Raw genomic sequence first — 13,477 nt, forward strand, 5'->3', positions numbered from 1 at the left:
AATATATTATATAACAAAGTTTCCCGCCGCTACTTTCTGCCTGTCTGAACGCGATAAGCTCAAAATTTTTTCAACGGATTTTGATGAAATTTGGCATGGATATATTTTAATACCCTGAGGAAGGATATAGGTTTACTTCCTATCTGGGAAAACACTTACACACGGGTGGAGCCGCGAACAAAAGCTAGTAGGGAATATGAATAGTACTTTAATTAATCAAAAGTAAGTACCTTCAGTAGGTCAATGCTAAAACGAAACGATAATGTCTTAAAACATGAAATACCTGAATGTTTTATAATAATCCTTTGATGGATAATATAAACGAATCTTCCGGCATTCCAATATTTATCTCTATTTATTAAGGTCAATCTTAATGAGGTCATTGTTCTGATCATTTACGTGAACGATTCAATAGAAAATTGTATTTTTTATAAGGCTTACTATTATTGATTAATTGTTTTTAGGAGAAATTGTCGCCGGTAGTAAAAATAAAACTGTAAATTGTAAATCAAAATTGAATTTATTTTTTTGCTCTATATATAAAAAAATCTTTTCATAATCCTAAAAATAAAGTAGAATACAATATCACTATAATACTTATTTATAATATAATAACAAATACGTAAAAAGTACAAAAATCGTGGACGTCATACCATTCTTACGTTCCTTCTAATTTTTAATATAAAAATTATTCGGACATCTCAACCACCCCATCTCCATTACACACCGGCCATTATGCTGAATATAAAAATATACTCTTACATCTAACAGCTTAAATTATCAGTTCAGTAGTCTAATCTATCGGATATACATACAGCTAAGTATAATATGTTATTGGCAATTTATACGCGAAATAGAATCAATCACATACGAAAAAAATCTCAATTACAAATTTATACAAATTGCGTGGCACATCGTTTTATAAACATTCGTATAATTAACTTAAATGAGCTCCGACATTACAACTTAACTTGAAGTACTTGTGCCAGTGATATAATATGGCGGTACGCGGTACAAACGCAATGGTTCATATTAATATATATGCCAAGAACATAAATGCTCTAAAAAAACATGTACTTACTCGAGCAATTTTTAGAAGTGTCATATTTAAGTAAGACGATATGCTGCGCATACCTACGTGATTTTCCGACATAGTATGTTATAGCAACAGACATACTAATACTTAGTTCTCGTTTAGAATATTTTTCAGTTTACGTGTCAAATAATAATATAAAAAAATAAGAATGCAACCATTATTGGTTTGCAACCAATGCGTTTGCACGCGTTATTAAATGGCGTCTGAAGACATGGCTTACCATTCATATTTTATTTATAATGATGCGTTGTATTTTAAGAGTGAGCAACAAAATTGTTTTGTAGTATATCAATAGCATAAAACGTATAAGGCTTCTATTTTCACACCAATAACTTACGGTTTTTATCAGTTGCTACAACGCTTTATTGAAACAAGCAGTCTTGTTGACGCTTACCGACATGATAAGGCAATTTATTACAATATGTTAAATTAGTCTAAAACTACAATTTACTTAAATGAGAATATTTTTCTTTATTATAAAATAATAAGTATTGCAACAAAGATACTATCTTGCTCATAGCAATTTCTTATAAAACGGCAGTGAGTTACTGGTTCTCGAAGCTGATGAACAGCTTAATTACAATAATTTGTGCTAATTCGTAGCATAAAGAAAAAGCGTATCAAAATATAATTAAGTATTCCAATATATCGTTTCTTTATGCTAAGTATTGCTTCTTGATAAAGTAATGAGAATATGAAATAATTGTTGGTGAAATACAAATATTACTCAAATCTATGCAAATGTTTAGTATTTCAATAATATTTTGTGGTTTTACAAAATAAGTAATGAAAAGTCAACAATTTATAAATTAATAATATTTGTTTTTCATCAACACTAAATAAATGATAATCATGAATGCAAGAAGAAAAGTGATTTACAAAACGCATACAATAGTTTTTCATAAAAACTGTTTATGACAAAAAAATAAATTTCCGAAGGTTTCACCCTCTGTTATACTTAACTACACTAAGCTGCACAAATATTAACAACATATACATTACAATGTTAAGTAACTTACACGAAATGGCAATGATTATAAATGTGGCCCACATAGAAAATCCTAATATTTATAATAAATTATATTAAAGTTTACAAAATAATGATCGATTTTATATCAAAAATATTGTATTAATCGATACTTATTGGATTATCGATCATAAGAATTAAAGGCGTAAGGTTTATAATAATCTTTGCGATTAGTAAACCTCGATAATTCTTCAGGTTTAGAATAATTAATAGTCTGTTTACATCTCATCGATTGTTTATGTTCTGTGAATAGGTTAGCAATCGTTTTATGAACTAATCGATAACAATATTTTTCGTTTTTAATGTCTATATTTTTGTCTTCTACAGAAACTGTCTATACATCATTATTGTGAAGGCATTATGATTGTAAAATATGCTTTTGGAATACGCCACTTTCATGACTTCATGTATACATTTCTAAAATTGTTACAAATATATATATGTACCTACAATATAAACGCATGTGGCAGTAAATCGTTGCACTAATACAAATGTGGCAACTCGGGTAATGAATGTCGATGTACTTTTTATAGTTAGTTTTATCGATTAGAGAGCAAAATCGATTTTTAAAATCGGTGAATTGTTAACTTTGCTTCTTATAATTGCAGAAATATTTATTCAGTAAAACAAACTTATAAAAATACTAGGCTGTTCATAAAATGAAATATTTATAACGATTTTATTATAAATGAATTATTGCTTAAATAAAAATACAAAGATTTATAAGTACAAAGATAAATGCACACAGTATATACAGAATTGGCAAACTTTATAGGAAGTATCAATAGGAATTTGAAAATATTTTGATAATTAAAATATGCAAAATATACTAATAATAATGTATGAGAAATTGGCAATATATAATAAATATTACTTCAATATTTTTCTATTAATTACAAGTCCATATTTCCATTGCACGTTGTTTATTTAAAATCGATAGCTCAATAACACACTGTAAACTTTGTTTATCAATAAAGAGAGATTGGTTTAGTCACATGGTTCTATTGTATAAAACAAACATTTGTTAGGTTAAAAGCCATGGCATAAGTGATTCTAATTAGACTACGGAAAATATGTACGGGAGTTTCAGAATATTCTTGTGAATAACACTAACATGCTTACAACGAAAAATCTTATCATTGTAGACATTACTAATTGTAATTTTGAGCATTCATTTGTTATCGTAAGAGATGACTACAAAATTAAATTTGTATGTATTGTACATTAAAAAAAGTGATTTGTAATTTATATAGAAATTTACACGAAGACATTCGGACCAAAACAGTTTATTGCTATTTATGTTATAGCAATTGATTTGCTAAAAAGCCTAGAGAAAGAAATTGTTCTTTATTCTTTGCAGCATAAGACACCTATAGCATATTAATATTTTGGTCCTTCGAACTCTTAATTTCCAATCACGTAAAGCGGATATCAGATACCAGTCCAATTAACTTGTCTTTGTGACAAAAAGTTATTCTTCGCACTACTCTATTTTTCAAGGTTTAATGATCTCCTCTCAACAGTTCCATGAGAAGATTGAAGCTCGGCCCGTCACCATCTTTGCCTTTGTTTGCAGGGTTGAGCATTTCCTTTCCCACTTGCATAAAAAACTGTGAAAAGAAAAGTGTTCTTATTAAAATAGAAATTAAGATAGGGTGTTTAAGTTATTCTCATTTTTAATAGCTTCAACTTTGACTGCGATTGTTTAGAACAAATACAATAACGTTTGGATCATGACAAGATATTCCCACCGCCCATAAATACAAAATATCTAGAACAGTCATTAATGCGTTATCCGAGTTAAAGACATAAAATGGTTATAATGATGAAAATATCCAGTAACAATAAACTTTATGTTCAATATAAATTACAGAAAAAGATAACACAATCGAACAAGTGAAAAAGGCTGTCAATATAAGCGTGTATGTGTGGTGTTGTGTGTGGTGTATGGTGTGTTGTGTATGGTGTGTTGTGTATGGTGTGTTGTGTATGGTGTGTGGTGTATGGTGTGTTGTGTATGGTGTATGGTGTGTTGTGTATGGTGTGTTGTGTATGGTGTGTTGTGTATGGTGTGTTGTGTATGGTGTGTTGTGTATGGTGTGTTGTGTATGGTGTGTTGTGTATGGTGTGTGGTGTATGGTGTGTTGTGTATGGTGTGGTGTGCGTACCTGGCAGGTGCGCTGCAGCTCGGGTATGCGCAGCAGCAGCTCGCCGAACTTGGCGGGCGTGGCGGGCGAGTGCGCGGCGATGTAGGCCTGCAGCGCCGCCAGCGCCTTCTCCTGCGACGCGCGCACCTTCTCCGCCTCGCGCAGCTCCGGCGCGTCTGCCGCACACACGTACATTAGCTCAGTGTACTCGCAATGTGCCAAAATAACTCGACTCCATGTCGTTATAATGTGATTGGTTGAGAGATTAACACGTGACTGACGCATTGGTGTCTTAATCAATTACAAACATTAAAATTAAATGACATCGATGTGTGAGTCGCGTTATTTTTGGACATTCTAAGGGGGCTGTTTTTTCTTTTACTGGCTAATAATATTTTTTAATACATTGTTGGCTTTTATGATATTTACGGCTGACTTTGATAAAAGATCTCAATCGCTATATTAGGATCAATGCCAAGAATAAGCCGATCGATATAAGCAATCTGTGACCATGACGAACAAACTTTATTTTCATCAGATTTGTAGAATACATATTTTACGATATTTCATTTTGCATTGATTTCATCTAAAAAAATCCACTTTCGGCGATTGATCAAACCGATATCAATAACGTAATGTTACCTAAGTTGCTACACTAAGTATTGACTTACGTTAAGACGTATTGACGTCACATTACTTAAAAGCTCGTGCGCGGACTTTACTTAATTGATGTCATAAGTGATATGTGTAGATAATTGTGATCTTATTTAGAATATAAGCTTGTTCAGCCGTGAACGTGATCAAAAAGTATTCATTAGTTAAATCAGTTATAAAAAATGTTTCAATTTATTAAACCAGTTACCTGATGTGAGCAATACGATGACTTTCAAAGCGACGTATTCGTAGCGATCCACTCGTAATCTCCTCAAATGGTCTGTGAAACTCAACATGCGTTCTATACACGGCGTTAGACCCAACCTAAAAACAAATCACACTAATATAAGTACAAAGAAAAAAGTATATTTTCAATCGTCCATATTCCAGAAAGAAACAAAACTTTCATAATTCAAATACAGTCGCATTACAATCCATAAATGTAGTAGTATTCTTCAAAACAGGCTATGGAGAAATTAACACTTTGTGATAGGTATAACAAATAATGTCAAGTATATCTTACTTAGCGCTCTGATGTAGCGTGATCCCTCTCTCACCGCCCACCCTTACTTCCCCAGGAGTACTGACTCCCCGATAACAGCACGACAGCACCAGCAGCTCGCACCAACTATTGATCAGTAGGCAGATTTGATCGTCGATCTGCAAATAATAAAAAATTATATTTATGTGGACATCATAACAGATTACAATCAGTATATTCTCAAATACATGTTGAGTTTTTCTGGATTGTAGTTATAACTATGTTGACACATCATTGTTGCTAAATAATAAGAAATATAAAATACTAGCTTTTGCTCGCGACTTCGCCCGCGTTAAGGAGTTTTCCGGGATAAAAGTCCGGCTATATATTTTCCCGGGATTGTAGCCTACAACCTTCCCAGGGTCTTAAACTATCTCTATCTCCATATCAAATTTCGTTTTGTTATACTACATTTTATGTCACGTCCCGTTCCCGTGGGAACAGGATAAAAAGTATCCTATGTCCGTCTCCTGGTTTTAAGCTACCTCCCTACTAATTTTCAGCCAAATCGGTTCAACCGTTCTTGAGTTATAAATAGTGTAACTAACACAACTTTCTTTTATATATATAGATATTGACTCAGGTAAGGCAGACGATGTTGGAGTTGTATCTGACTTGGGTGCTGTGGATATTATGTTTTTTATTGAGCGTCGGAAAGTATTATATTTCGAAGTGTGAATATCAAGTAATATAACCTAATTATGCCTATTGTCTATTCAGCCAATATTTCCTCCAGGGATTATGCGGCTCTCAAAAACTAAACCATTTTTTTTTTGCGAAATTGTTGTAATAATATTTTGCGAAATGCTTGTAATCATATTTTGCGCCCTACATTAGAGTGGTATAAGATATACTTAAAGGAGATATTGTAGGTATATAGGAGTTGATTTTTTCTAGACTTCAAATAAAATGAAATAACTATAGCTGATAGCAGACCCGCTTTACCAAACTCAGTTTCGCTTTATATTTACTGTTGACAAAATAAACGATTTCGAGGTCAACCATTAAATCGACAGCTGCAATTAACACTACGCTAACTTCAAAATGTCAACTTTACAGGAGACACGTTTAAAGTGAAAAATAAGATAAAATTTATAGCAAAAAAAAAAAAAAGATTTTGTAAGTTTATAAAAGATAAAGAAATAATAATTTTGTTTTCTAAAAGAAATTAGCCAAAAATCGACTTAGCCCAGGCTAATTGCAGCTGCCGATTAATAATGTATGTGAACTGTTCAGTTAAACGTAATTGTTTAATTACATTTACGACACACAACAGAGAATAGCGTGAAAAGTATTTAAAATATGATTGGAGTGAATTGTGCTTGCGTTCTAATAGGTGCTCTTTTACTGCCAAATATTGTAACTGGCGAAAAACCGTTGTTAAAAACGAGGCTGGGGTTAATACAAGGCCTGGAAGCTGACGATGGAGATTATTATATGTTTCTAGGCATTCCTTATGCGAAGATTAATGAATCGAATCTCTTTGGTGTAAGTACATATTTTATAAAGTAAAATTCTCATTAGTTATATCTAATGTGTATTATTAAATTTCAGGAATCTCTCCCGCATCCACCGTTCGATACAATATTTGAAGCCAACGACGATAGCATAATGTGTCCACAAAGAGAAGAATTTAACCAAACAATTCAAGGAACTATCAATTGTCTAACTTTAAACATATACGTGCCTAAAACAGCAAACTCTACAACATAAGCTGCCAGTGCTACTTTATGTTTATGGAGGAAATTATATAGTGGGGTTCAATGGCAGATATATGTACGGGCCGAAGTATCTAGTGAGGCATGATATAATTATAGTTGTGTTTAATTATCGTCTTGGTCCTTACGGCTTCTTGTGCCTTGACATACCGGAAGTTCCTGGAAATCAAGGATACAAGGATCAAAAGAACGCATTAAGATGGGTCTATAACTACATTGAAGAATTTGGAGGCGATCGAAATAAAATCACTTTAGACGGTCACAGTTTTGGAGCAATTAGCGTTGATCTGCTTCTGCATTCAATGAATGAAAACGAAAAATTATTCGATAAAGTTATACTACAAAGTGAAGGTTCTTTATCTCCGTATGCAAAATTACAACGGTTACACGAAAAAGTGTGTTAAAATGGCACGACACTTGGGCACTAACACTAATGACGTCCGACAAGCGATAACATTTCTTTCTTCTGTGAATTCAAGTTTAGTAATAGAAGCATCGCTTAAAGTATCTATTGTATACAGCGATTGCATAGAAAAGACGTTTAATAACGCATTTAAATCAATGTCAAACTCTGACTGGAACATAAAAGTGCCTGGAGCGAAAAATGTATCCTTTATGATAGGAAACACTGAAAATGAATTGATTCACGTCTACGGACTCGATATTCCAGAAATTTCCAGAGACTTAGATCAAATATTGCGTTCATCTAAATATTCACCGTTAACAGCGATCGACACTTATGAAATTGCAAAAATAATTCACGGTTTATCTAAAATGAACGGAATGTATAATAGGAAAATCAGAAATAAATTGAGCCAATATGTGGGAAAAATGACATATTTACGCATTTCAAAATTAAATATGTTAAAATACTTGAGGGGTGGAGCCAGAAATGTTTTTAATTACATGTTCTCGTATGAAGGGCAAAGGAATTTTTTGACAAACAAATTAAACCTTACATTGAACGAAGGTGCCACACACGCAGACGAAATTTCTTATTTATTTGATTTATTTTATATGGTAGAACCGTCTCAAGGTGACAGATTGATTATCGACCGCATGACTACATTGTGGGCTAATTTTGTGAAATATGGGTAAGTTTTATTGTTACCACCAAGTACTTAGGTAATTTTAAATATTCTAAAAAATGAAACTTAAGTGAAACACAACAATATAGTTCAATAATGACCCCAAACAATAAACTATGGGCGTTAAAAGTTATAAATATCGACTAGTAGATATAAAGGTAATAAAATACTTTTATAGGAGTTGCATCCTGCGTCAATTGAAATCGTATTAAATTTTAAACATAATCATTTTATATGTGTTACATTAGAATTATTCAATTACAGAAATCCAACTCCTGTCACGACGGATCTGTTGCCAGTAAAATGGCTCCCTTACACGAAAGAGAAGCAGAACTTTCTGGACATAGATACAAATATGAGTTTAAAGTCGTGGGCATCAAAGGAGTTAATACCTTTTGGAATTTATTTTACAAATATGGCAGATAACAATTACCGCGTAGACTTATCCAAGGTTAAGGTCAGAGGCCACTATGCCGTCTTCGGGGCATTTCCGTCCACGGGGCATGTTCGTCTACGGTGCATATCCATCGACGGGGACATATCCGTCTTTTTGCAATTACAAGCTTTCTATTCGAAGGTAGAAGTAAGAGAGTCAAAAATTTTCTTACTTCATCTATACGGCTACTAAAACTGCCCTTTGATTCGCCCCTATAAACGGAATAGGGCTCTCTGACCTTACAAATTATTTTAAATAAAATATGTAAGGTCAACTTTATTTTTTCTGTCCTTATAGCCTTATACCACTTTAATTTGGGGTTGGGTCCACAAGTTACAAGATTTTCTGCATTGTACCGATTTTGTAAATACAACTTTTGTTACTCTTATATAAAATAAAAGATTGGATTTGCTCTGCGCCATCATTCTGGGAAATAAGTGGTTATGTCTAAAGCCCAGTGATTGCGCTGACTATAACGACTCAAAGTTCAAATCTGGATATATTAACACATATCATATATATAATCACTACCTGCACCTTTACTGTTTAATCACTCAGACGAAAACCACAAAGAAGCACAGTTAAAAATATTTTTGTAATTCGGTATGAATTCATTTGTTACATGATAATAAAATATATTTTCATGTACTAGGTTCTTAAAGGAAAATAATAAAATATATTTTCATGTACTAGGTTCTTCTTGGAAAGCACCTGTGAAATCATATGACAAGGGTGTTGCAAACTAGACTAGTATTGTGTCAATTCGTTACACTTCTCTCGATACAATTACTGTATAAAGTGTACACCAGTACCTATTTTATTTATACAAGTGGCATTCGTCACAAAGTCCAGGTGACAAACAAAACTGAAGTACTATTTCGAAATTAACTTCGGATAATCATGACGTGCATGAGAAAATATTTTTACCTTTTGCTGGCAGCAGTGGTATTGTCTGGAACACTAATTGGGTTAGTTATAAATAGTGTTATAAAGTGGAATTCAGTCGATCCTGTCATAAGAACTAAGTTGGGTAATATAAGAGGTTTAAAAGCTGGTAATGATGACTATTCTATGTATTTGGGCGTGCCTTATGCGACGGTGGACATGAAAACCCTTTTGGTGTAAGTACAATATTATAAAATTTTATATGAAAGACATTTCTGTTTAAAAATATGATGCCAAATCAGTGTGTATAATAATCGATCGCAGTGGATTAAACCTTTCCCACAGAAAACACACACTTTCGTCATAAGAAGGCAAAGTGGAAACACTGAGGTTAACGACATTGCCTAAAATATCTATCTCTTGTACCAACACCTATACATATATTTGATAGTTTGATTACTTTGTTACTATTGACCTTCTACTTTCAAAATAATAATGCTCGTCATAAAAATTCATTTTGCAGCGGTCCATTCCATTCCCTAAATTTGAAGGAGTGTTCGACGCCAACGACGATAGCGTGATGTGCCCGCAAATAGAAGATTACAACCACACACTAACTGGATCGCTGGATTGCCTTTATTTAAACATCTACGTACCAAACGTGGCGTCAATACAAAATCCTCTGCCCGTACTAATCTATATCCCGGGCGGACGTAATGAGGTTGGTTTTCCAGGAAGACATATTTTTGGACCCACATTTTTAATGAAACAAGATATAATACTCATAATAATAAGTTTTCGTTTAGGTCCGTATGGATTTATGTGTCTTAATACGCCAGAAATACCGGGTAATCAAGGTCCCAAAGATCAACTTTTAGCGCTCAAGTGGATAAGTGAAAATATAGACGCGTTTGGTGGAGATCCGCAAAGAATAACATTAGCTGGCGCTAGCGCTGGCGGATTACATGCAACTTTACATTTCATGCGCACAAAGTATCCGCTGTTTCAACAAATCATCCTCCAAAGCGGTACAAGGGCGTATCCACTAATAATGACAAATTCAAACGTCACTGTACCCCACAGAATAGCTGAGGAACTTGGACTCAAAACAGACAATACGAGTGAGGCAATTAAATTCTTAACTATTCAAGATCCCTTAGCAGTTATAAAAGCATCGAGTAAATTGAATATACGTTATAAAGTATGTATAGAGAAAGAATTCGATAATGTCGAAAATTTTATTACAAGGCACATGGCACATATCACTGATATACCAAGTATCAGAAAGATGCCCATGTTAATAGCACATTCTAACAATGAACTACTGCATCATTACGCGTCAATAGATTTCGATAAAGCAAACAAAAATATAATCAAAAATATATTGGACGCTTTATTTGACTTTGGCGAGGAACGGTTTGAAAGAATAGAAGACCAGGTTAAACATTTTTACATAGGTGACGAGGAAGTGAGTAATAAAGTTAAACAAAAAATAATTGACTTCGCTTCGGACACGGTACATAACTACCCAGTAAAGATAAACATTGAAAAGTTTATTAAAAACAACGTAAAGAAGTTGTACTACTATGTATTTTCGTATTTTGGAGAAAGAAACTTTATTAGACAAATATATGGAGTGAACGACTCATTTCAAGGAGCTGCTCATCTTGACGACCAAGGATATCTGTTCGACACGGTACCTATTAAAGACAAACATTCACCAAATGACCAACTCATGATAGATCGTGTAACCACTACGTGGGCCAACTTTGTTAAGTATGGGTGTGTATTTAGATCAAAATGTTTTACAAGTTGTAACATATGTATAAATCATTGGTTCACTATTATAGGGTGTTATATTCATTTTTGATTATGTTGGAAAAATGAGATTTATTATTTTTATGTTGGTAAAAATTTTAAAAATCTAATTTATGGTTCCTGTACGGTGCAACCGTACATTTCCTTAGGTCAGCATTTATTCGCTACGCGTGCATCCCAATTACTTCAATAAAAAGCAAATGAATTTCATATCACAGCACAGTACATTTAAGCTATAAGAGCAAAGTTCATACTTGACCACGAAAGGCAGAGTTAACATTCAGCCTACAAAGGCCGCACGCGCGCTAACTTTTCATATCATCAAACTATCAAGTTTATCATCAAGTTCATTTCATCAAGGCTTTACACAATGCAAGTTTTATAAAATTTACAGTATTACAAGTATCATATAAATACTGTACGAGTTACCAAGGAACCGTACATTATTTTTTTGTCTTTTGAATCGCATTATGTTTTGGTCCTTCGAGTATAATTCAACAAAAAAGTGTTAATGCGACGTACTGTACGCGTGAACTTTGTTGTGTATCTCGAGTAAAATAGCAATTATCGGACACAATCAGTGACTATCAGAGTGTGTGACTGTTATCAAGAGCTGACCAGCAGTCACCAAGGACATCGGCAGCCTTTTTTTCTTTCGGAATTACTGGATTTTTTTACTGAGAAAGACATAGAATCATAAGACATTATAATTCATTTGTACAAAAATATAATATACAACCACGTAAAAGTGAACCAGTCAAATGTTGCACACGAACACTTCGTTTTTCAAAGTGATCTACAAAGAGGGTCCTACATATTGTATTTTGGCAACGGACTAACCGGGAATAGAAAAAATATAGATTATGATACGTTTATGAACTATATATGTATACACGACAGCGCAGTATTATGCTGAGTGGCCACCGACCTGCCACGACCACGGCATGCAGCATCACATTACATATTATCTTCTTACATAAAATTATTTAGTACTTTTATGTTTATAATTTTAGAGTGTACTTTATTTTTTTTTTACTTCTGTATATTTATTGTATCTGTCACTAATAAAATATTTTTCTTGCTTCCTTTATCCTTTATTTCAAATATAAGCTAAACTTATTTTTTTATTTTCAGAGACCCACAACCGACAACATCTGAATTACTGCCACTGGAATGGAAACCGGTTACAAAAGATTCGCTTTTTTATTATAATCTTAGTTTAAATTTGAGCACTGGGATCCAACCGTTCCCGAAAAGGATGGCTTTCTGGGACTTGATATACAAATTGTATGGCAAATACGAAGGTTACCGACAACCCATTAAAAGCATTGAAATAAAACTATTTTTCGGATTTTATCGTAGTTTTTATATTATGATTTTCTCTCGACGGTTCAAAGACTTTCATTCCTGGTCTTCATAGTCACGGGGGGACTGAGGTGTTGGTCGTCCGAAATGTCAAAGTTACAATATTTACCTAGTATCTACATTTTATAATTAAGTATACATCATCATCATCATCATCATCATCATCATCATCAGCCTATATCTTTGTCCACTGCTGGACATAGGCCTCCTCAATATACGCCATTTTACCCTGTCTTCGGCCTGTCGCATCCAGTTCTTACCAGCGACCTTTCGCAGATCGTCACTCCACCTAGCTGGAGGGCGTCCTACTACGTTTGCTGAGCCGTGGTCTCCACTCAAGAACTCGTTTACCCCATCGGTTATCGGTTCTTCGACAGATATGCCCTGCCCACTGCCACTTCAGTTTGCTAATCCTGTGTGCTATGTCGGTGACATTGGTTCTCTGACGAATGACCTCGTTACGAAGTTTATCCTTCAGAGAAACTCCGAGCATAGCACGTTCCATAGCTCGCTGAGCGACTTTGAGCTGGTGGACCAGCCGTACTGTGAGCGTCCACGTCTCGGCACCGTAGGTCATGACAGGTAGGACGCACTGGTTGAAAACCTTCGTTTTCAGACATTGTGGTAGAAGTGACGAGAAAACCCGACGCAGTTTGCCAAATGCGGCCCAGCCCAGCTGGATTCTCTTTTAACCTCCCTCTC

The 13,477-nt window shown here is 34.0% G+C and overlaps 3 protein-coding genes across 3 annotated transcripts; 2 read left to right on the forward strand and 1 right to left on the reverse strand.

The window, feature by feature from the left end:
* Window positions 1-501: 501 nt before the first annotated feature.
* Window positions 502-5,584, reverse strand: LOC119191674 (nuclear hormone receptor FTZ-F1 beta-like; the record flags this gene model as incomplete). The annotated part of the gene is given in 4 exon segments (XM_037445559.1): window positions 502-3,733; window positions 4,292-4,446; window positions 5,133-5,248; window positions 5,448-5,584. Coding segments are annotated over 4 exon segments (516 nt in total), but the record flags the coding sequence as incomplete, so codon positions are not given.
* Window positions 5,585-6,608: 1,024 nt separating this feature from the next.
* LOC119191671 (cholinesterase-like) lies at window positions 6,609-7,587 on the forward strand. Its single transcript, XM_037445556.1, is given in 3 exon segments — window positions 6,609-6,953; window positions 7,020-7,154; window positions 7,156-7,587. Coding segments are annotated over 3 exon segments (753 nt in total). The 5' UTR covers window positions 6,609-6,767.
* A 14-nt stretch (window positions 7,588-7,601) lies between these two features.
* On the forward strand, window positions 7,602-12,830 carry LOC119191672 (esterase FE4-like). Its single transcript, XM_037445557.1, has 5 exons — window positions 7,602-8,277; window positions 8,536-8,728; window positions 10,116-11,374; window positions 12,545-12,714; window positions 12,808-12,830. The coding sequence occupies exons 1-5, from the start codon at window positions 7,745-7,747 to the stop codon at window positions 12,828-12,830; spliced, it is 2,178 nt and encodes a 725-aa protein (XP_037301454.1). The 5' UTR covers window positions 7,602-7,744.
* Window positions 12,831-13,477: the final 647 nt, after the last annotated feature.

The sequence above is a fragment of the Manduca sexta genome, unplaced genomic scaffold (assembly GCF_014839805.1).
Source record: "Manduca sexta isolate Smith_Timp_Sample1 unplaced genomic scaffold, JHU_Msex_v1.0 HiC_scaffold_1792, whole genome shotgun sequence".
Classification (NCBI taxonomy): domain Eukaryota; kingdom Metazoa; phylum Arthropoda; class Insecta; order Lepidoptera; family Sphingidae; genus Manduca; species Manduca sexta.

What these genes read in the sequence shown, in the direction of transcription:
- LOC119191672 (XM_037445557.1), top strand. Translation starts at nt 7,745, where the DNA reads ATGTCAAACTCTGACTGGAACATAAAAGTGCCTGGAGCGAAAAATGTA. An exon ending in TAGACTTATCCAAGGTTAAG is followed by an intron (nt 8,729 to 10,115) that starts GTCAGAGGCCAC and finishes TTCATTTTGCAG; the next exon opens with CGGTCCATTCCATTCCCTAA. An exon ending in GCCAACTTTGTTAAGTATGG is followed by an intron (nt 11,375 to 12,544) that starts GTGTGTATTTAG and finishes TTTTATTTTCAG; the next exon opens with AGACCCACAACCGACAACAT.